This window comes from Poecilia reticulata, chromosome 13 (genome assembly GCF_904066995.2).
Source record: "Poecilia reticulata chromosome 13, P_reticulata-male-v2, whole genome shotgun sequence".
Taxonomy (NCBI): domain Eukaryota; kingdom Metazoa; phylum Chordata; class Actinopteri; order Cyprinodontiformes; family Poeciliidae; genus Poecilia; species Poecilia reticulata.
The window spans coordinates 10740316-10764966 of record NC_088842.1 but is presented as its reverse complement, the minus strand read 5'-3'; the positions used below and the strand labels follow the sequence as shown (position 1 = coordinate 10764966).

Below are 24651 nucleotides of genomic sequence, written 5' to 3'. Positions count from 1 at the left end.
ATATCATTGTGGGGTCTACAGCAGCTGAAGTGTTTAGTGAATGGTTGTTTGGGGCCATACACATATTTCCGGTTTACAGTACAAGTGAGGACCCCGTTTGAGGTTTCTTTTGGTCAAAATTTAGTCCCTTTTTTGTGTAACTATAGATCTAGTCTGCCCTCAGTAGCATGGTTGACAGCTGGCTTAAGACACGATTTATGTTTCAAATCAGGGAATACGACGGAATCATGTTTACAGTCCAATACAGTGACGTCTTCTTAGATTAACGTTTGAAACGGTTTTAGAGATACGGAAATTTGAGACTTTACGATGAAGGATGACTGCTAAACCGAACCAGAAATAGGTTTTTATTCTAACATTACTGCTGTTATTCCTTTACAATGTACCATGCTGATCTTCAGCTGAATTTCGTTTGGTTTGTTCTATATTGTTGTTGAGGTGGTCAGTGGATTTGAACAAAAGGTGGCCAGTCTTGTTGCAGTATTAAAACACTATTTTTTTCTTTTCCTAAGGTTGACAAAGAACCAATTGTGACTGAGTGTGTTGAGTTTGAGCATGCTGGCTCAGCAGATCAAGCTCCAACAAAGTCAAAGTCCTCTAAGAGAAAGGTAATAATTTCTGAACTTCTTTTCACTGGGCTTCTAGCCCCACTGGAGATGTCTGGGAGATTTGTCAGTACAGTTACCTTTCAAAGAAATGTAATATTTCCTTCAAATGCTCCATAAACTATGAACTTAACAGGCTTTTTTTAGCAGTTCTTGCAACACACACTAGTCTGGTCTGATGTCATTGTGGGAACTATAGCAGCTGAAGTCTTAGTGAATGGTTGTTTGGGGCCATACACACATTTCTGGTTTACAGTAAAAGTGAGGACCCCGTTTGAGGTTTATTTTGGTCAAAATGTAATCCCTTTTTTGTGTAACTATAGATCTTGTCTGCCCTCAGTAGCATGGTTGACAGCTGGCTTAAGACATGATGTATGTTTCAAATCAGGGAATACGACGGAAACATGTTTACAGTCCTATCCAGTGACGTCTTCTTAGATTAATGTTTGAAACAGTTTAAGTGATACTGAAGTTTGAGACTTTATGATGAAGATTGACTGCTAAACCAAACCAGAAATAGGTTTTTAATCGAACATTACTGCTGTGATTCATTGACAATGTACTATGCTGATCTGCAGCTGAATTGTTTTTGGTTTGTTCTATATTGTTGTTGAGGTGGTCAGTGGATTTGAACAAAAGATGGCCAGTCTTGTTGCAGTATTAAAAGACTTCTCTATTCTTTTCCTAAGGTTGACAAAGAACCAACTGTGACTGAAGGTGTTGAGGTTGAGCATGCTGGCTCAGCAGATGAAGCTCCACCAAAGTCAAAGTCCTCCAAGACAAAGGTATTAATTTTTCAACTTTTTATTGGTGGGCTACTAGCCCAACTGGAGATGTCTGAGATTTTGTTAGTATGGTTACCTTTCTAAGAAATTTAATATTTCCTTAAAATGATCTATAAACTGTGATCTTAACTTGCTTACTTGATGAAGGATTACTGTATATCTGAAGTAGAAACGGCTTTGTAGTAGAATCACACAGCTGTGATACAACATTCCTTTTGACTAGTCAATGTTTTTTATGTTATTTAGATGTTTTTCTTTCTATTTGTCCCAATGTTGGCAAGCCTCTTGCTTACAATATTCAGGTTTATTTTAAAGTACATTACATTTTCAAATATTACGTCACTGACTTCAGAATTAAAAGTCAGCCCTAATTTATAGTAACATCAGGACTTCATTGTCTTGTGGGTAGGGTTAGGGTTAGTAACAATTACCTTAGATGTTTACAAATATATATTTTGGTATAATTGAGAAAAATAGCTTTTCATGGTGAGAAAGGTACAGTTATTAATTGGTTTAGGTCTTGTATTTAACTGTATTTTGCAGGAAGGGTCTAATCAGGCATGAGTGTATTTTACAATTTCAGAAAACCCTTCAATTATGATATTGCTTTGGTAACTTCATTTCATTGTTTTAAACTTGTTATTAACTTTGGTTTTAAAGGTTGCCAACCATGCAAGAGGAGGACTTGGAATGAGGGAGAGGTCCTTGCAGTCAAAAAGCACTTGATGGCATTCATCACCACCTGTAGAGTTCCAGGAAAAGCAGACTGTGATAAGTGTTTAAAACGGGAGCCTGTTGCACTCAGAAACAGAAATTGGCTGGCTGTTAAGTTTTACGTTAAAAACGGCTCTTAAAAACAAAGTTTAAAAACATTTAATTTCATGCTGCTTTTAAGTGCTTTTAGTTAGTCATGTCATAGACATTTCAGTTTGCTGTTTTTTTTTAAATACAGAAAGTAGTATATCTTTTAGTTTTGGCTTTGTTGCAGTACCTTTTTTACTGACAGTAATTTCAGTTTGTACTTTTTAAGTTCATTTGTTGGTTTAAATATTTACGGGAAAACAAAGCATCCTGTAAAGAGCTTGGTTAAGCAATAAATGTTTATTCTTCAGCATACTTTTTACGCCTTACTCAATCATTTAGTACATAGAAGGAAGATAAAAAATACCTTTCATCTATTTTCAGATGCGTGAAAAGTACATCATATATGAGTTGTTGTAGATGCTTATGGCTGTGGGCAGGGAGGATTGTCTATATTATTCGGTATTCTAATGGATCTGAAGATGCCTCAGTGTTCAAACATATGAAAGAGGATGATCGGGGTTGTCTGTAATGTTTGTATTACAATCAATCAGTCAATAGGTTTATTCGACAAAACTCATTACATGAGTGAAAGTGAGCAGACAGAACAAAAACCTTCAAAGAATCCTTTTTTGAACAACCATCTCCAGAGGATTTCAACAGTAGTCCCCGGAACAGAACCAGCCTTCTTTATCAGGCTGTTAAGCCTTTTCAGGTCCCTGGCTCAGATGCTATTTAAACAGATGATGACAGAAGAGATGACACTCTCAACAACAGACTTGTAGAGTAAATTAATCAATCAAGATTACTGCCTGTGGCCCATCTTCTCGTAATTACAGGTTGTTCCTGGATGAGAGATTTACAGTCAATCAGAAGAACACAAAATTATGATATAATTTGCTAGGAAAAGGTTTTTTTGCAGAAATGTATGCATCATTTTAATCCCTTTATGTAATGTCTTTAAAAGAATACATTTAACAAAGCGTAATATGCTGTTCAATACTAGAATTTGACATATCTTGAGTGGCTACTCAATTTTCTTTTGTACCAAAGTGTAGATTTCATTGTGCATTGAGTCATAGTGGCTGTCAAAGCACTTTGAACCGGAAACTGTGCTACAGGTACTAAGAATGTAATAAAAACTAATTAGTGTGTATTTATGTCCCCACCCATTACTAAAAACCTGACAAGTCCCCAAGAGTCACCTTCTTATCATGTTTGGAACTCTAGTTAGTCTTATTGCAAATTTAAAGTGATATGTTTGTTCACTGCCCCTCTAGCATGCTACTTGATTTTTTGCAGAGCTGTGCTACTTTCAGAAAGGGAGGTTCCCAGAAAGCATGGTCTTGTCTTTAGTCCCCAGTAGGGCATATAAACAAGGCTAGGTGTGTGTGTGTGTGTGTGTGTGTGTGTGCCAGCTGTTCTGCATGCCAGCAATAGCTGACCACTTGTCAGCCAGGCCAGACACTCAGCAATCTTTCTGGGCCTCGGCCAGCTCTGCAAGGTTTGTGCACACGCACGCACACACACACACACACACACACACACACACACACACACACACACACACACACACACATACACACGCACTTGGAGCTCATTTGTGTTTTTATCCTGGTAATGTGACAGCAGCTGTTGGGATGCTACGGAAAGATGTTTGACTACCTCATCTTGTAAACGACAGAGGGGAATGTCTGGGTGGGTTTCAATGCGAAGCGTGGTTCGCTCAGTGGTTCGCTCGGTGGTTCGCTCGGTGGTTGGGGATATCTGAGGATTCGTCTGTGGCTGCGCTGAAGTGCAAAACAGCAAAGAGGGAGAGCGGGAACACTTTTGATCCCCTTCCAGGACCGATGTAGCAGACATATCTGTCTCGGCAGACTGCATCCTGCTCCAGAAAGCCCTGAGCTGTCTTGTCCTGTAAATCACACGCTAATGGTGGAGATGGCTCCTAAATCTGCGGTTCTCAGACGCGGGACGTGTCCTGATTCTGATCTATGATTAAATAAAGCTTATCTCACGAGTGTTTTGCAACTAGAGATTTTCATCCAGGCACTCAGCCTGCTCCTCGTCTCCCTCCGAATTCATTCCCACACTCTCCAGTTAAGCTAATTGTTAGCTTCCCTGCCATCATTTTAGTGGGTGTGATCCACTTAATCTGATGTATTATACACTCGTTGGACTTTTTGTTATTATTAATGGCATTTTATGTCATCTCACTGTGCTTTATTATTTCAACCAGCAAAGTTGAAATAATAAAGCACTTGATTTAAAAAAAAAAAGTGTCTCTGCATCATTTCAAGGACTCTACAGTTCTGGAGATCAGACAAGACGTAACATGTGAATATTAGGAAAAACTGCAAAGACACCCACATTCCTGAATCCCATCAGAGCAGAAAAGGCTTTTTCTGTTTTCTTCTGTTTGTTTGGTTTCCCTCTAAAAACAACATAATTGTGATTCGTTCCCATGAGCTCTGCACATCCAAGAATAATAATCCCGTCTGATGCTCCAATGGTGTAATTATGGATCCAAGCAGACTCTATAGCTGCGCTGTTGTTCTAAACAGCTCAAGCACAGAGGAAGTTTGGTTTTCTAAACCAAACGTGATTGAATGCCAACTTTTGAAAGTCCTGCCCAACATCTCTGCAGACCGTACGCTGTAGTTCTGCTCCACTTCGCGCCACAGGGGAAAGAACTTCTGGTGTTTTCCCACCGTGTGTCTTTATGGCTTGAACAGAAATGGATGGTTTGACAAAAGATGCAGACCGGTGAAGCTGGGTCGTTGAACGGCTGCTGCTTTCTTCCCCGCTTCAGGAAAATTCACATCAAGTCAGAGATCCGGCAAGTCCTCAATCGGATAAAGATACAGTATGTAACTTTTATAGAGAATAATATATTCTTTGTTTCATATATATTTGTTGAAACTGTTGCAATGTTGCGACAGTTTATGAGGCAGATAATCTGTGAAAAGATTGATCTCCTCCCGTAGCTACTATCGCCATCTGAAGAAATATACCGCTCCCGACCAAAAGCAACCAATCAGAGTCAGGGGGAGGATCTTATTGCTGTCAATCAACCTCATGTGTGTGCTGCTCAGTGTGCTAAAGGCAGAGAGAGACAGCGTACCGTTACAGGAAGGCTGTTTTTCCGACGTCACCGGTGGCCATGCTAGCTAGACTGAGCCTTCATGACAGGCTGCAGAGAGCAAGACGGAGAGGGGTATAGGAGGCTGAGCAGCGCCACACAAGATTGTGATTGACAGCGCTAAGACTTCCCTCCTGGCTCTGATTGTTTGTTTCTAGTTAGCAGTAGGAGGAGGTGCAGAAGCTCAATATCTGTTGATAGTTTCAACAAATGTGTAAAAAAAAAATAGTTCTATAAAAGTCACATACTGCAACATTAAAGGGTTTTTTAGAGTTTAACAAAAAGTTACCATCATTTAGTTCTCATTGGAATTAAAAGAGAACATGAATATATATAAAAACACAAATAAAGATAAATGATGTGCTTTTGATTTGTTCTATATCTGTCTCCAATCATCGGGCCGGTCCACCACAGAGACGTACAGGACAAACATCCATGTACGCACCAATACCCGAGGTATTGGTGTGTACATGTTTTGTGAGTTGAAACTAGTTTCAACTCACAAAACATGCAAGACCCTTAAATTACAACCCCAACTTGGAAATCCACGGGATAATGTCTGACAACATGCTTAGGTGTGATGGCCTCTGTCAGCTTCCGTATTTCTCTGCTGGACATCGGCGTCCTTCCTGTCTCGATCTTCCCCATTCGCTCTCATGCCTCACACTCCACAGCCGATAATAAACCAAGCTTACTATTTCATAATCTCCACCGCCGATTGAAATCTTCAAATTGGGGGAAAACGATGAAGTGTTTGCATTTCCTGCAGATGGATCTCATCCAGGCCAATCAAGCCGGACGCCTGCTGCTACAGATCCTTCTCTTCCACTGCGTTACTCAGAAAACATCTGCAGTGGGATCTTATCCTGCCAGTAGCAGTGGAAGCCATCAAGCCTGTCCAGATATTTGTGGGGTTTTTTTGCTGTTGTGTTGTTGTTTTTTTTGCGCAGGGAAACCGTTCTTCTCCTTTTCAACGTTCTATGTTTGGTACGCCAGTGGAAAGTCCAAACAAACACGTTTCTTTAGCAGATGTCGTCCTTCGGTTACTGAGCTGGAAGACGGCGTGCGTCTTCACATACGGCGTTGAAATGTGCTTGGGCTTCACCGCTGGACTTTTAGTTCCAACAAACCCAAGAACCTCTGGGAAATTTTAAAATAACTCCCTAAAAGTGTCCAATCTTGGCAGCCCCGAGGGAATTGCGAGAGGCCTTGTTTGTGCAGCTCAGCAAATCTTGCAACATTCGGAGACTTTCTGCCAGATTCAAGATTAGTTTGAGTTAATGTCGAAGAGTCTTTTTGTGCAGCGGATGTAAATATCGAATGTGTGTAAGAAATGATCGATGTTGCAAGAAATGATCGATGTTGCCTGATGCGTGTGCTTAATGCAGCAAGTATTTATGGACTTCAGCGCTTCATGGAGGCTGGTTCAACAAGAAAGTATTTTCTCTTTATTCGCACCATCGAAAATGTACGACAGAATAAAGTTTTACAGAATAAAATCAAAACAATATGTGAAAAACATCATAGTACTACAAGAATAAAGTCATAATAACACCAGAATAAAGTCATAGCATTACAACTCTTGATTTTTATGACTTTGTTCTCTTAATATCATAATTTAATTTATTTTATTTTATTAGCGTGGCCCTAATACTAGTCGTAGAAATGAGATTTGATGGGATCTCACCACGTCGACCTTTTCAGATTTCCTCGCTGCCCTCCTTCCTTCTCCCTAAACCAGGGGAAGTATCATAGCTGTTCCTCAGATTGTGCACAAATGTGTGCATGATCTGCACACATTAAACACACGACCAGCAGCGGATTGCAATTCAAAGCCACAGATGTCAGCCTCGTGATTTTTTTAGAACAAAAGCCAACAACCAAAGTCTTTAGCATGCACAATCTGGAAAGCAGAAATATGGAACGTGAACTGAAAGTCTACGTCCAACCATTTACCACAGGATTTGTAGCCAGCACCGCTTGTAGTTTGGCTCCAGACGAAATGTCAGCACATCATCACAGACGAGGTTTCACAGTGAGTCACAGATTGATGCCGCATTACGGCGAGCCCGTCGGAGGGCGTAGGCTTCCTCTGGGCTCGTGATGAATTGCGGCAGAGGAGATGCGTGTATATCATCTTATCAAGTCCTCAAATTATGTGTGCATGTTTAGCGTCCTGCGATAGGCGCAGCAGAAACCTCAGCTCTCTCAGTCGCAGCTATCAGATCCTGCGGGGGTCACATTTTATCATCGGATGTTGCTCGGTGTTTGGTTTGAGAGATCTGGGGCGGGGGGGAGTGTTTTAGACCAAACTGTTTGATTGTGGCTTCGCTCCGGGATGAAGATTAAACAAGCTGACGAAAAACGTCGAGACGCCACATCCTCTGCAGGCTAAATATACGCAGCCATGACAAATGGCTCGTGCCGCTTCGAGTTTTCCATATTTTGCCAAACACAACCACAAAACTCGAATGTGTTTTATGCGACGCTCAAACACAAAGTCGCGTTTAGTTGTAAAGTGAAACTTAATGGGGTTGTTTACGATGGAGATCCAAACGTGTGGCGGGAGTTTGTGCTCGGCCTCCTGGAGTCAGTAGGTTGTTGGAACCAACTTTTCACTGCAGGTACAGATGCAGGTCTGACTGCAAAAACACAAAATATTACCAAGTATTTTTTTTTATCTAGTTGCAAACATCTTGGTACACTTGAAATAAGACAAAACTGACTTATGAGTAGCTTTTGAGCCTTAAATAAGAGATGGTTTTAAGTAAGTAACTTCTTAATATTGTTTAAAATTTTCTTGTTTTATAGGCAGATCATTTGTCTTATAACATGGGGAAAATGTCTTATGAGTAAAATGATCTGCCAGTGGAACCAGTACTGTTTCCTGTACATCTCACCCTAAAAGTCTGTTCAGTTCTGCATGTTCTCAGTTCTCAGGCTTTTGCCCGATTAAAAGTACCTTTTGAAAAAATAAATACTTTCAAGCAGGTGTTATGCTTTTCATTAATAGTTCATTTCTATATACATATATATATATATATATATATATATATTGGTTTGAAGTATTTATTTTAACTTTTAAACTTATGTTTTCTTTTGAGGTAAGCTAAAAATGATCTTAATTTAGGGTTGGGGTTGGATAAAACTGACTTTTTTGAGTTTTTAATCATGTTTTAATGTTATTCCCTGATCGAACGCATAACTGGAGTGTTACTTTGATCCTTTCATGCACGTTTGGGAAGTCCTTTCATCTCCCATGGCAACCATTTGGGGCTGCCTAAACGCTTGCATATGAACCACTTCTCAGTCCAACGCTCCTTATGAGCACTTGGATGCTTGGAAAGAGCTTCTTAAAGAAACAGAGGCCCAATTTCAAGGCGGCAGATTTATGACATCAAGTTTCTTTAAGAGCGCAAGAGAAGAGAACAAAGTCAGAAAAATCAAGAGTCGTGATAGTATGACTTTATTCTTCACATATTATTTCAGTTTTATTCTTGTAGCATCGTGACTCTATCCTACAAGTTTATTCTGATAATATTGTAACTATTCTCTAACTGAAGCTGAAATAGGTATTTCACTGGGCTATAAAATGACAGTATGTTCCTGGAAAATGCATAATACCGCCCCTTTAACAGAAATAAGGACCATTAAAACATCCGCATCTTACTTTATGTGTGTAATTATTATCTAAAATGTGTTTCACTGAGTGAATTGAGTTACTGAAAGGTTACCTCCATCCATCTTCCTAGTGCCTGCTGATGAAAAAATCATCCCACATCCCCGCATCGTGATACGATGCTTCAAAATGTACAGTGTTGGTTTTCTACCACAGTTGTGTAACATTGTTGCATAACCCAACCCTTAAACTTTTCTCTTCTGCTCCATTTGTATTTTTAAAAATGATCTTAAGGCAAATATTTCCATTTTATTTATGGGTATCAAAGTCAGCTGGGCTGACTAGAAATGCTGATTTGAAACATTAAATCCCAACAAAGCACATTTAAGTTTGTGGTTGCATCGTATCGAAATACGAAACCGTTTCCGGGGGGAAATGATACTTTTGCAGGTGTCCATGTGGTCGCAGACCCAAACGCTGACCGGGTCTCGTTTTAGCGGCGCAGGACGCTTGGCGGCTGGCCGGCCGACCCGACCCGCCTGCAGCGGTCCGAGGCCGAGCTGTTTGGGTCGTTTCTGTTGTTGCTTCAGTTATTTATGAGCGCCAGTTGTTCTGCCTCCTGCTTGCTCCTGCAGTGACCACAGTGTGGGTGGGTCCCATCTGTGGATCTGACAGCTGACATTCCACACTTCTTACGAGCCGTGGACACGGTGGGAGATTTTTAAAGAAATGTTTGGCTCGTTTCAAGGAAATTGGGCTATTTTGTGTTTTAGATTTAGATTACAGCCAGAGGCTCAAAACGACTGCAGGGCCAGAAATGCGGTTGACCTGGATTCAGTGACCGAAGTGACCAGAGCCAGAAAACACTCAGAAGAAAACAAAAAGGAAATGTTTGCGGCAGGCGTCCACGACACGATAAATAAAAAATGTTTTGCAGATCTTAAAGATGAAACCTTTTATAGAAACTGAACAAGCCTCTCTGAGATTGATGTAGAATCGCCTCAATAAATCCTGCTAAATATACAAATCTAACAATTTCCTCTGCCCGTTTTAGTTGTACCTCTGAGTCTTGATACAAATTTAGCAAAAAAACAAAACAAAACAAACCTCACAAAACATTTCAAACTATTTTCAATTTGTCAGCTGGTTTTGTGCAAACACAATCTCACTTTACACACATTTTCAGCATTTTTTTATTTTATTTTTTAAACCCAACCCAAAATGCTGTTTGGTGCTTCATGCCACATATCTATTACTATTTGGCTGCACTGGCGTCTGTTGCCAGAAAATGTCTGAAAACTGTACCTTTTATTGCCCAGAATCCCAGACGGTTTGTTTGTTGGTGTTGCATTTCCAAGCTAACATTTCCCAACGTTTATCCAGAGAGCAATAGAGAAGGAAACTGAATAAGTAACCTAGAAAAAAACCAAACAAACAAAAAAACAACCTGGCACAAAATGAAATGAACAAAATGAAAATAATATACCCATTACACCTTAAAATGAACTTTTTATAACGAGACGTGCTGTTAGATTATTGTTGGATGGTTGTTCTCATGTGTCATCTTGGATGTGGAATATTTATACTCTAAAACTAAAAGGAGACATTTTCCATGATGCGAGATGAAACATTTTTACTCTCACATCTACATTACCAGCTGTCAGTTCTGCTGCAGTTTTTCCAAAAGGTTAAAGTCGTGTTGAGTGGCCCGCCATAACGGCTGTCACTGCAGGAGGAACAGACGGAAAGCAAACAAACTCGTGGCTCTCTAGAACATCTGTCCATGAGAGCGGATACGATAATGACATGACTTGAAGGTTCCTGAGGTTTGGCCACACGGCCTATTGTTCTTGTGTAACTTGGCTTTGTTTGCACCGTGACATAATGACATGCAGCTGATGCTGCCAGGGATGAAAGAGACAAGACGCAGCTGGAGGAGATTTAAACTCGTCTGTGTGCCTTTTTTTTTTTGTTCTTGTCTTCTTGCAGAATGCATGAACTGCACCAGCTTCAACGACATGAGCAGCAGAATAAACGCCGTCGAATCAAAGGTAAGGATCAAAATCGTTTAAAAAGAAAAAAAAAGTTTGCAATCAGGTCAACTTCTGCTCTCACTCCAGATCAAACTGTTGGAGAAGGGTCGATCATTTCCTGAGGTCAGGTTGCCAGACGGCTCAACAGGAAATGAGGTGGACACGCGTCGAGCCACTCCGCCGCCGTACCTGCCACCAGGTGTCAACACATCTCAGGAAAACAAGCTTATAAGTGGAGACGTTTAAGAACTGTCTGGAAATGTTTAGCTTCAGCATTCATTTATTGAACGTCACTTATTGTCTTCGGAGCTTACACTCCTTCATGGATTGATCTACTGAAAACGTCTAAACATATATTTTTTTATTAAAACATTGCAAAAGCATGAAACGTTACCAAGTATTTTTGGTCCAGTTTCTAGTGTAAATATCTTAGTAGTACACTTGAACCTTTTCAGCAAGCTTCTTTTAAGTAAATAATTATCAATATTGATAAAAACGTACTTGTACTATTCGCTCATTATTTCACCTTTAACAAGATTTTATTTCCTGTTACGAGTGAAATAATCTGCCAGTAGAATTGGTACTTTTTCATTTATATTAAGGGATATTTGACTTAAAACAAGCTCTTATTCGTTGCTTAAAAGTTACTTCTAGGTTAAGTTTTGTCTCATTTGAAGTGTACTTAAATATTTACACTAGAAACTAGATCAAAAATATTTAGTAAGATTTTGTGTTTTTGCAGTGAAGAAAACCCTGCAAGTCTGCAGGACTTTGTTTTTTGTTGTTGTTTTTTTAAATAATGATTATTGGATGAGACACATTTTAGATAATATCCCTCCCCCTGTGCACTTCAGGAAATGACTCTCTATGTTGTAATTATTTCCCTACTTTAAAAAAAGCAAAACAAAACAACTCAATCAATAAGCAGGAGGGAAAAATATTTTTAACTGGCAATATCTACAACATTAAAGTAGTGAATTTAAATATGTTGTTGTTGATATAGACAATTTATAGAAAGATGGTGTGAAGTCTCAGCAGAGTTGAGCAAACTAAACACATTTACATTTGTGATGGTGATCACTATAAACTGCAGTTATTTAAATGTGAGCCTCTTAGATTCATTTTACTTCCTCTTCATCGTGTGTGGTACTGTGTCACGTCATATTTACACCCCCGGGAAACAAATTAATTAGTTTGAATTTCCCTAAGAATCTGATCTATTAAAAAATAAGATTCACTTACATGTAATTTAAGTTAAATATTTAGGTCACAAGTAATTGTGTCGCCAGGAATTTTTACTAAAAATATGCTTATGCAAGGCATATAAAATGTTTATCAGTTTGCTTTTTTTTCCTACTGCAATAAAATATTTTTGTTCAAGTCTTTGTTGAAGGGCGTCAGTGGTAAAATAAAAATGAATAGAAAGACTTTCATGTCAGATTTCTTATTATGATCAGTTGCAAGAGTGAAATAAAACATTTCAGTGATCAACTGAAATTATTTTCTCAATTTCAGCTTCGTAGCATAAACACATATGTTCTCGCTATTGAAAGACATCCAGCAGAAAGAACGTCTGTGAGGTTTATGAATTTATTTCATTCCAAGTGTATTTATTTTTTAAATATGTCCACATTCTTCAGTGCCAGGAGCCAGAGGGCATCCAGGACCGACTGGCCCTCCGGGGCCGGCTGGACTACCAGGGACTCCAGGTCCTCCTGGAAGAACCGGGGATCGAGGAGCTCCTGGTAAAATAAAATCCTCGTACCTGCTCAGTGTTTGAGGAGTTTTTCTTCCTTTTTGCTTCACTGGACTGTTTTTTTATGCTCAGGGCAAAAGGGGGACAGAGGTTATCCAGGAGAGAGCGGCCGCCCCGGGCCTCCAGGTCTTCCTGGACCTCCAGGTCCTTCCGGGTCAGGTTCTTTTCCTCTACCCATTCGGGGAGACGTTTTCCATGTAGGTAAGATGACTATGTTTTAAAAATGTAGCCCAAAGAGATCGAGAGCCTTGCTCAAATATGCCCTGGTTGATTCAGATACAGGCAGACAGAGTTAATTCAATCTGACCGTTTGGACCTGTCGTTTAAAAACCGTCCTGGGCGATAAGATCACAGCAGCCTGCCGTTCATAAAAACGTACAGAGTGGGCTGTCACAGCGCTGTGGGCTGTCACAGCGCTGTGGGAGCACCATTTGTAAAGCAAAGCCCCTGCTGAGTTTAAACATGTGGCAGAAATGAGATCAGAAAAACTCACAACTCTGTGTCGGCGACACTAAACACTTTAACTAAAACACATGGCCAAGAATGATGTTCAAACTTTATAAGGGAATACATCGTATAAAAACATCCATTTAAAAAGAAATAAACACAAAATAAATTAAAAGAATTATTTAAAAAATATTTTGGCTGTTTTAGGTCTGGCCACCTGTATCGACGTTTTTCTGGCAGCGCCACTGAACGTGGTGGCAAGAAAGAATCAGCTGATCTACACACTTTTATTACAGTGAGCATATAACTCCTTAATGTAGGGCAAAACGTTCACCTGACAGAACCTCAGTGGAAATGACCAGAATAAATGATCCAGCACAGAAGAAACCCAGAAGTATGATCCCAACAGTGAGAATAAAACCAACTGTAACCTGAAAACGTCTCATCTTTATTAGAGCCTCTCAGTTAAAGGGACAGTATTATGTAAAGTAAAATTTTTGAGCTTCATATTGTGTTATAATGTTATTTCCTGATCAAAACATACCAGGAGTTTTTGAAAAATCCTTTAATCTCCCATGGCAACCATTCAGCGATGCAGCATCAAATGGTCTAACTTCGTGCCGCCTTTTCCACATGGCTCCTCCCTCTGCTCTCCCCCACTCATCTCCTCCAGACTAGCGGCAGCAACAGTTATCACGTCTGCTGAGCTCACCATAGAAACCGCCTCTCAATGAAACAATGGTAAGAATGTCGTTAAAAGGGCTTTACGGAGAAAGGTCATTGTCATGACCTGTTGAAAAGAGCAGGAGCTTCTTAAAGAGACGGAGGCCCAATTTGAAAAAATAAATCAGATTTCTTTTAAGTCATATTTGGAATGTAGAGGATTTTTAAAACAACTGAAGCTTAAACTTAACTACAGTTTTAAATTACCAGGTTGCAAAGTGTGATCTCTTGAGAGAAATCACGACCCATTAGACAAGAGATGCCCAAGTAAAAACTCGATATGGTCCGTTGGTGGTCCTTCAGGGCGGATCGCTTTCACACCGCCAAGCAGGTACAGGAGTCCCAGGACGCCTCTGAAGGTGGTCTGACGAAAGCCGTCCTCACTGCATTTTCCTGGAGTTAGCACCTGCTGTTGGCGCCGTCTGCGTTGTGCTCAGATTACCACGGACGGGAGCGAGGAGCGCCAGGCCTGAGCCGGGTCTGATGGCTTAACGCCAACCCCAGTGCTGCTGCGAAAAACCGTCAGCTGGTTGGGTGGTCACAAAGAACCGATGCCAAAATTACAAGCAGGACCTTTTCACGGTTCACGGTCAGCCATGTGCCTCATTTCTCCTCATGCGTTAGCAGAAATCGCTTTGTCACACAGGACGTGAGTTCTGGTCCGAATGGACTCGTGCTGGAGGTGGTACAGGAAACACGAGCGTTTATCAAGTTTCTTATTATTGAAGAGAGAATAAAAGCATTCAAGCCCTTGGTGGTCTTTTCCAAGGGTCTCATTTATTAGGATTACCATGGTAATCTAATAAACACAAAGTAATAGATAACCATACATGGTTTTCAAAGACTTTTTACAACTAAAACTGTGAGAAATACTTTGTAAAACATTTTGCTGCACAAACAGCTGTATGATGTGTGGATGCAGAATGTCTCCACCAACTTGAAACGTCTACGCTAGATTCCCAAAAATACCTGAAGCTCAGTCAGAGAGGATGAGGAGCATCGGTGAGCATCTATGTCCAAGTCTTGCCTCAGATTCTCAATTTGATTTATTTATGTTCAGTTTAGGGCGGTCAGGTTTTCTGTGTGATTTCCGTGACATGTTCAGAGTTTAGGACTTTGTTTTTAGTAACCAAACATGCTTCAACCTTCTCCGCAACTTTCACCCTGACCTGTCTGCTGTCTGCCTCGTCCGTCTTCAGCAAGCCGTTTGTTCGCCGACGCTCCCCGACAAACCTCCGAGGCCTTTAATCTCAGTGACTCTGAGATTAGATTACACCGGCTTGAACTCTGTTTGCCTCCGTTTAAGTCTAAAATCTGCTATAAAGTCTGTCCGTCTATCTAAAGGCAATTTTATTGCGTGTTATTGGAGTAGAGGGGATTTAATACAAGGCATCACCGAATCAGACTTTTAAGAAAACTGCGGTCACACACATAAAAACAAAAGAATAGATTGAAGTTTATAGCGTGACAGAATGTGAGAATGTTAAAGGAGCCTCCATCGTTTTGCGAGTTGCTGTAGTTTTATTGTTTCTGTGTGTCGTTGCTGTTGTTGTTGCCTCCACACACTGGGGCTTTAATGAGCTCAGCCACCAACAGTGAAGCCGAAGCATAAATCACAAGATTAGCTGTGGCTGCTTTGAAAAGATGAAGACCGAACGTGTCGCCGCATTGTGTCTCATAGAAACCGGGCTTGTTGCTCGTTTTCTCCACTATAACATGGCGTCTCCGCTTTGTCTCCGTCTGTCACGTCAAAGTAATTATTCCTTTTGATCTAAAAAGAAAACCTAAAAAAAACCCTGAACGCATCATTTTTCTAAACATCCAGTACTAGAGTGTTGCCACAGGGAGGCAGCAGGAGTCTGTGTAATAATCATTACCTCACGAGGCCTGCTGGCTCTGATTAGGCTTGTTTTTTGGCTGCGCCTGCCTCTCTGAGCCCGGGACCGTGTCTGCGGGTCTGTAGCTATGAACATTTGGGTCTGTGGGACCGTGTAAGTGAAGGCAGAGGAGTGGAAGGGGGGGCGGGGGGGGCAACTGGCTGTAAATCAGGTCTAATTTGTTAGCTGTCATCACAACAATCTGCGTTTGGGGTGGGTGGGAGTTGGGGGTGGAGGGGTTGGAGGACTGACCACGGCTCGGAGCCAAGAGCAGGCCTGGCTTTGAACATGGGAGGAGATGTTCTGCCACTCATGTGGAGTTTCTCTGGGAGGCGGCCAGACTGGAGGAGACTGTAGCATTAGAAAATTAGTTCCAGAGGGAAATCTGCTCCTTCTAGACCCGCTTTTTTTTTTTTTTTCCCGTGGACTGCAGCCATAATGTAACAGGGCTGTCTCAACATGGGGAAGAGAGACTGACACTGAGCATATGCTCAAGTGGTGAGGAAGTGTGAGGTGGTTTCAGACTGAATTTATTCCCACAAATGGGCTTCGAAAGACCCAACTTGCTATAACCAAGACGGGACTTCTACGTCCGGCGTGTTTTGTCAAAAGTCTGATCACATTTCCTGCACCGTGAAACGAGACGTCGTTCGGATCGCCCAGCTGTTCCCCCGACGTCACCGCCAGGCTGGACTTCATCCAGCTCCATCCGAGCTTCGGACGTCCACGGCCAAACTTAAATCTACAGGAACATTCATTTCAGAGGAAAACTTTAAATGCAAGCTAAGAATATGTGTTTTACGTATTTGTACAGGGTTTCCCTCAGTGTATTACAAGCCTGGTGGGCCACCAGGCTAGGCATTTTGTTTATTTTAAATAGGTTTTTTTAAATACACAGTAGAGACGGAGACCAGTTGCGCCGTCCCTGTCTCAAATTATGATGCTCGCTCGTGCTCCTCTGAATTTTTGTAACTTTTAACATTTTTCAGCACAGAAACGCGGCTGATGGACCAGGCTTAGCAGGTTTTCTGGAGGACACGCTGATGCATACTAAACCACTTTGAGCTGCCTCGTTGCTGAAAATGTGCTATATAAATAAAATTACCTTTACATTTACATTGACAGGCATTCATTGTTATCTGCCTATTTCTTACGTATCTAACATCTGATGCATGTCAATATTTTGCTTACCTTTTTCTGCCGCATCTATTATTTTCTTGCTATCTGTGATTATAAAACAGATTTCAGGGCTGAGACGGACTTTACTAAAAATGTTTTTTTTTTTGTTTTTTTTATCTGAATACTGGTTTTGGTTGAAGGTTCAGTTCTCGCTGCACACTAAAAGTTTTACAGACTAATCCGCGGCAGAAATTTGTGTTTGTTCTCAAGTTTATAATTTCCAGAATTATAGCTGAGCCACAGGCTGGTTCAGTTGGTAGCACCGCTCCTTTGCAGCAACAAGTTCCCGACCCCTTGCTTTTTGCATGTTTTCCCCGTTTATGTGTGGATTCTTTCCAGGTATTCCAGCTTCCTCCAGTGGGTAAACATGACTATTAGGTTTACTGGTCTCTCTCTAAAGTTGGAGTGGATGGTTGTGTGTGTGTCTCTGTGTGCGGCCCTGGAAGTAATTATCTCCCTCTTGAGCTTTCCCACATTCTGTCATGATAAAACCACTGACTTGAATGTGATTGGCCAGCTCAAAATAGCACACAATCAGGAAGTGGAAGGAACATCAAACATAGTTTTTAACATGTTTTATGTGTAAACATTTGAAAAGTGTGGCATGAATTTACAGTTGGCCCTTTTTACTCTGATCCCTCTAAATATAATCCAGTCCAGCCAGCTGCTTTCAGAAGTTACCAAGTTCCTGCATAGTTAACATTTTTTCACCTTCCTACAATAATCTTTTTCCAAAATTCATTTAAAAAAAAAAAGAAAGAAAGAAAATCACCACCTTTTACCTTCCAAAAGATGTTTTAGAAAGAAAAAAAAAACATTTTTGGCAACAAAAATGACTTGGGCCACCATTACTTTAGAAAGGTGATGACTTCTAAAATAACCTTGTGATGAGTCCATAGTCACTGTTGTTACAAGAAAACCAGAAGAAGTCGTGTTTGTTTCCTGCATGTTGATGCAACTCATGAAGCAGACACAGGATGAATGAGTTGGGATCATCATTTTGACCTTTATGCAAAACACCATGTGCAGCAGAAACACCAGACATGACCCTGAACGCGCCAGTGCATCATGGTGGTGGCAGCACCATATCGTGGGAAAACGTTTCTAAAAGCAAGCTACTCAGAGTTAATGGAGATGAATACAATCTAGTCTCAGAGACTGAACAAGGCTTGAGACTGGACTTGGACTCTCAACACACAGCCGGAGCAAGAAGGGAATGGTTTAAATTAGAAACATTATTGTGTGTGACAGGTCCAGTCAAAGTCCAGGTCCACATCCACTTAAGAATCTGTGATAAGACTTGAATATTTTTGTGCATAGAGTGACTTAATTCATACTGACTGGGTTTGTTTTCCATAAGAACAATAAAACTAAATTTCAGTCTAGATTTACAAAACTGATGAAGATATTTGCCAAAGACTGACAGCCAAAACTGCAGCTGAAGCATATGAATCGCAGACTTCCAGGGCCAGTTATTTGCAAAACAAAGTGTCGGGGAGCTGATAGATGGTTACCAGGCTGCTTTGCGGATTGCTGCTCTAAATTTACCCTTTATTATGTTCTGTTTGACTTGAACACTATAACTGGGTGTTGGTTCGGTACAGAAATTACAGTCATTCGTTTTGTGGTCTTTGCAGTCAGATAGCCACACCTTTTTTGGCATTGTGGGGGGAATTCACCATGAAAGAGAGAGTCGCATGTTTCACTTTCACCACCGCTCTGTTCCGCCTGAGAGTACGAGTTGGATGAACTCGTGCTAGTTTGGCTGAGTTCAAGCAATAAAGAAGCACCTGCAAGTCAAAGACTTCTTCTCCTCTCATCATTCGCTGGTCTTGAATCCAAGTTCGCAATATCATTATATACATTAAAAAGAAAAAAAGTCAAGTTTCTGCCATGTTGGTGTATCCAATAAATATCCAAATAAAGACATAGTAGGGGTGAAATGTGGTTGCAAAGTGACAAAATGTGCAAAGTTTCATATGAGTGGCGAAGGATTCTTTAGCCAGATTCTGCATTAAAATGGATAAATTACCAGTTTATCATACAAACCAAACTAAGACTAATGCAGGGTCTGCTCTTTATGGGTCACTTCTCTCTGCATGATGCGATTAAAAACAAGTCAGCAATGCGTCTGAACTGCTATTAAGAAGACGTTGCAGCTGTCTCAAAATGCTTCTCATGAATTAACTTTATCTGAATTTCAACGCAGGAAATAAATAAAACTGAATCTTGAAGCACTCTTCCACATGCATTAGCCTTTTAAGAACTGACACATGTTTACTTTATCGCATAATGCACTTTAGTGGCCAGACTGTATTAATAATCCTGCTGAATAAATTATAACTGCTCATATTCTACATTACATTGTTTGGAATAAATCTAATCTGCTCTTTCGTTGCCATTTGTACTCATTAAAGCTGCAGGGAGAGTATGGAAAAGTGTTAAAAAAAATAATAATAAAATTACCAATATTGAACAATTATAATTAGACGACAGCATTTTAGCGTTTGTTTTTGTTTTGTTTGTACAGCCTTTCAGTCTTTGAGCTTCGGTAACCCAGAGACAGAGGAATTATGGGTATTTTTTTGTCTGCTACGTCGTGGGCGGACTCCTCTCAGTAATGAACCCGACGCTGATTGGTGGCAGCATTTATTCAAGAAGCTGTTTATCTCTGTGTAATTTCCTCTGGAGATTTATGATCATTTCATTTCAGTTCAAATCATTTGACTCACGAGGGACATCATTAAAACCTTCCGCATCGCACGATCGTGAAAACATTGGGGTTGCTACCTAGCAGCACGGTTAAAATGTTGTGGCTGACGCTCATGTTTCCCCTCAGAGGAGGACCTGAACCGTCCGGTTCTCGCTGCGCCTCCGGTCAGAGTCGGCCCTCCCGGTCCCGCTGGTCCCGTCGGCCCCCCGGGTAGGAACACGAGCCGCTTCCTGTGTACATGTTGGAGGAAAAGCTGCACATTGTGGCCTCGATACATTATGCATGTGTATCATATCATGTCCTGCAGCTGGCCGAGTGTGTCATTACGAACACGTAGCGTCAGGACTGCAGGATTTACCCAGAAAAATAAGGCGATGTTGGAGTTGTGATACTGTATGTCGTAGCAGAATATGTTTGTTTTTTGTGAATGTTTATGAATTGTACACCGCAGGCTGTATGAATCCTTAAATCAGGACATGTTACAGCCTCAAGAGGTTTACTCCGTTTATTTTAGTTTGCGCCAAATACTCCAGTTTGAGCTGAATTAATTTTTGCCTGGATAAAAAAAAATCAATCAGAATATATATTACGATAGACACATGATCAATTTTAATAGATAATACGTCGAAAAGATCCGATCCAGAACCGCACAGCATTCTGGGAGATGTAGGCAGAGGAAAAACGTTAGCTGGTCAATTTCCAGCTAAGCAAGGTGGGCGGTATTAACTAACTCACTCATTCTTTGGTCACCTAGCAACTCTCAGTCTTTGGTTACCTAGCAACAACCTGTTGAGTAAAGGAAAGGTCACGTCGCCAGTTTGGCAGCATTTCACGTGTCCAAAACAAAAAAAAAAAATGACTATCAATATTGACCGATATGAAAGGTTTATATCAATCCGCCTATTCATTCTCAGATTAAATAACACACAGAACACCTGGAAGCAGCTGATCGTTTAACATCAACTGTTTTAAAAGTTGCCTAAGAAAGCAGTCCAGTCAAGCATGTGGCGAGAAAGAGTCAAACAAAGAAGACTGAACCAGGAATACTCTCTATGGGAATACAAAAAACTAAATTTTGACAAGATTCTTGAATATTTCCCAAACGGCGTCAGCATTTGGTAATGATTAATGGTGTTTGTGTGTGGGACTGCAGGTTCCCCTGGAGAACGAGGACCCGCAGGGACACCTGGTCTCCCAGGACGGGACGTAAGTCTTTCTCACTTAGTCATAATTGGTCGTCTCAGATGGCACCGCTAATGCCCACGCCTGTGTTTGTGTGAATCCAGGGTAGGGAGGGTGTTCCAGGCAGACATGGCAGTCCCGGCCCGAAAGGAGATCCAGGGGAAAGGGTAAAAATGACCCTCATTATTGGATTATCGGGCTGTCTGAACGCATTTGGTGCTTATTTATAACGTGAGCGCTCTTTAGTTTTGTAAATGACCCCGTCATGCACCGGTGGACACATTAAAGGAGAACAAGCTTTTCTTCAAAGACTCTCTCCAACCCGTGACTAATCCTCCTCTCTCCTCCGCGTCCAGGCCGCACTAATCAGGGCCGCCATGTTTGATCTGTAGTCAGGTCTCCAGTGGGCCCTCCGCCTCTAAAGCTGATCTCTTCCCAATGCGTGTGTGATCTGAGATTGGTGAAGAGTTGGATTACCTCACCTCTTTAGGTTTTTGAAATATTGGTAACTGATGTTATTCCTCCTCTAGGGGGCGCCAGGTGCCAAAGGAGAGCAGGGCCTACCTGTAAGTTTAGTCAGTGTGATGCTTAAATCTCACACATCCGAACATCCTGAAGGTGACGACCTTCATTTCTTTCCCCTCTCAGGGATCACCAGGGCCAAAAGGAGAGCCAGGAGTGAGCTTGAACGAGGTGAGAGGCATTGCAGGGCAGATTTTTTACTTTTATTGTTTTGAAAACGGCTCCTATTAAAGAGGATGGTGTCGTTCAGGGTGAAGCCGTGCAGCAGCTCCGAGAGGCCCTGAAGATCCTGGCCGAGCGGGTTCTGATCCTGGAGCACATGATTGGGATTCACGGTGAGGAGAAGCCAGACTTCAGCAGAACCTCAAGGGTACTTCGGTAATGTTTAGAGGTTACTTTCCTGTAAAATGGATGCAACTTCCTAAGGAACAAGAGATTTCTTAGAGGCTACATTCAGGAACTTACTGGGTTGATTCAGAAATCTTAATGGATCTTGGTGGTTTTACTTTTGCAGAACCTAAAGGTTACCTTCCTGCAGCTGTGAGGTTGCTTTCCAAAACTTACCTGGTTCTTTGTGGTGGATAAAAATTACTTCAGGAAGATACTTCTGGAGCTTAATAGAAACATTTTTTTGTAACTCGGAGGAACTCCCTGGTTACTTTCCCAAAACATACCAGGAAGATTTTCAAACTTATCAAATAATTTTCTGGCACTTACAGGGAACTAGCCAGAGCTTAAGAGCTTAATTGGGCTGTTACTTCTCTATTTATTTCTGGTTACTCTCCTTGTACTTACTAGATACTTTCTCAAACTTCGAGGTTGCTATCCAGAACCTACCAGGTACTCTTATTGAACTTTTAATTACTTTAATGGTTACTTTCTCAATACTTGTCAATGTCTTTGCTGAACTTTCACTGAGCTTTCTGGGTTTCTTCTTTGAACTTCTCTAAAACTTTCCTGTAGCTTTGGTGGTTCTCATAGAAAAGAGAGGTTACTTTTAGAGATACACCAAGTACTTATATTGAACTTTGATGCAACTTACAGGTTGCTGTCTAAGAACCTACCAGATTTCCAGTTAGGGTAAACTACCTGGCAAGTGTCAGGAAAATTACCTCTAAGTTCCTAGAAAAGTATTTACTGTATTATTTACTTATTATATACTAGCTAACAAAAGGTAGCATAGTGTTTATTACTAAACATGGTTTTTGTGTTTATAGGACTTGTCTGCTATAAAAACTGGATGTTCGTTTTTACTACACCGTTTGGTTGTTTTAGGAAATGAGCTATTAGATAAGACATATGGGGGTCATCGGCGGGGTTGTAGACTGAATCCTCGTTGAAAACTTTGGATGACCTCTCATGTAAAAACTTACGTGCTAGATTTGCAGGGGACTCCATCGCAGTCAGCTGTGTGTGAGTTCATGTGTGGCTGTCTGCGTCCGACTCGCTGTGCGTTGTAGGCATGCCGCTTCTCAACCATCGGCCGTTTGAGACAGACGCCAGCTACGACCCTGCAAACACCGGGTGGCTGTAGGGAAATAGATGGAAGCAAATTCTCAACCCGAACATTCGCACCGCGTCCACCTGCTGCGAAAATCTCAAACTGTTCCTCTGAAGCAGAGGAGGGACGCGTCCTTGCTGACTGTTTGTTTTTCTGTCTGCTGTTTGTTGCTTCGTGCAGAGAACTCTGAAGGATCTGGATTCAGCAGCGTTTTAGACCCGCTGGGTTTCTCCAGCCTGAAGACGAAGCGTCGCCAAGCCAGTCAAGCCCTCCGTCAGCCCGCGGACGTCAACGGGCGGCAGAAACGGGTCCCTCTTTAACGTTATTGTATCATTTTGCATTTGTGTGAATAATTGTACGGGGAATATCGGCTCTTTTTTTTTTATAACTGGACATGCGTAGCTGTTCTTTGTATCTGTATTTGCCAGATTTATAGTTGTTTTTCTTCGACATGAATAAGTCCTGCTATTAAAAGTTCTTTGTAGAAGAGAGATGTTGAACATTTCCTCCGCACCGAATGATTTATTGTCCTTTATCACCCTGCCGCTGCTGCTGCCTTACACAGAAGTATGCCATAAATTACGATGGAGGTTCTGGCATCCTTCCTTCATCAGATAAAAGATAGATAAGTAAATTTAGATCTTTTCCTGAGGCTTAGGTTGCAGGCCTTTGCATTCTTCAACAAAGTGGGAAAAAAAACAACTTTGTACCGATCTGAAAATCTTTGATTTCCATCGTCTCTTTTGTGTTTTAGTTTGTGTTAATGCTGTCAGGGGGAAAGGCTTCCAAAAACATCAGTGTGACATAAACCGGAGCCAACATCTGGAAGTCAGAGGAAAGAGATCCCGAATCTGGAGCCAAACCCCTCAAGATTCGGGATCCCCCCCCTCCGTTCGGCCCCCGATGCACCTGGAAGCTGATGGAGCTGCAAACTTGACAGGGTTACATTGACTTGTTTAATAAACTGCCTCCGAGATCTCCGTTTAAACCGACGTGATTTATTGCGCGATGTGCCTCCCGAGTGACCAAGACGGAGGTTTCTGAGTGAAACCCCCCACCGCGTCTGGAGCGATCCTTGCTTCCTGCATTACAGAGTTCATACGGGGGGGAGAGAATCCTTCTGGGTGGGGAAACGCGCTTTCCTCTGCCGGGAGTCAAGGAGAGGATCGATTCGCCTCCCGGCCATTTGCTAAATACGAAATGTTTCGCCGGAGTCTAGTGGGAGCCACGGATCTGTCGATGACGACAACGTTGAAAGCCGACCAAAACATGCAAACTGTAAACAGATGAGTGCGAAAATTGTTTCCGTCAGAGTCCAATTCAGAGTTTGGTATTTTAGTTATTTGTAACTCTTAAGTTTTTACTGCTCTATAAAACGAGAACTACATAATAAAATAAATCAAAGCCCCTCTAACAACAGACACGCTTTTTATTGGCCACTATCAGCTGTTTATAGACCTCAAAGTGTTCAAATGAAACTCAGAAGGGCAGAAATAACGGCTTTGGGTTATTTACCCTCACATTACAGAGATGCGAGTCAAGCTGCTTTCCTGGAATAGGTAAACAGATGGTTCAGAAATGACTCCTTTACCTGTTCTGGAAAGAAAATCAATTTGCAGTGGGTTTATTATTTTATTATTCTTCTTAGGATGTGACATGAGTCAAGAATGGTTATCAGTATTGATTTTGATCCATGTATTCCTACTTGTGAATAAGGCTGCCTTCCAGAAATTGCTGTAAGTCTTATAATAAATTAATATTCTTCA

At 41.3% G+C, this 24651-nt stretch overlaps 1 protein-coding gene across 2 annotated transcripts in view; it reads left to right on the top strand.

The window, feature by feature from the left end:
* col26a1 (collagen, type XXVI, alpha 1) overlaps window positions 1-24651 on the top strand; it is a 59090-nt gene extending 34439 nt beyond the window's left edge. The window contains exons 4-14 of one of the 2 annotated variants that reach the window (XM_008425795.3): window positions 10942-11003; window positions 11073-11184; window positions 12626-12730; window positions 12814-12942; window positions 19807-19890; window positions 20834-20886; window positions 20967-21029; window positions 21393-21428; window positions 21511-21555; window positions 21635-21719; window positions 23066-24651. In XM_008425795.3, coding sequence (XP_008424017.2) covers window positions 10942-11003; window positions 11073-11184; window positions 12626-12730; window positions 12814-12942; window positions 19807-19890; window positions 20834-20886; window positions 20967-21029; window positions 21393-21428; window positions 21511-21555; window positions 21635-21719; window positions 23066-23205 — 914 coding nt within the window. In that variant the 3' untranslated portion in view covers window positions 23206-24651. The remainder of the gene's footprint in view (window positions 1-10941; window positions 11004-11072; window positions 11185-12625; window positions 12731-12813; window positions 12943-19806; window positions 19891-20833; window positions 20887-20966; window positions 21030-21392; window positions 21429-21510; window positions 21556-21634; window positions 21720-23065) is intronic. The other variant, XM_081614164.1, reaches the window with a different exon arrangement.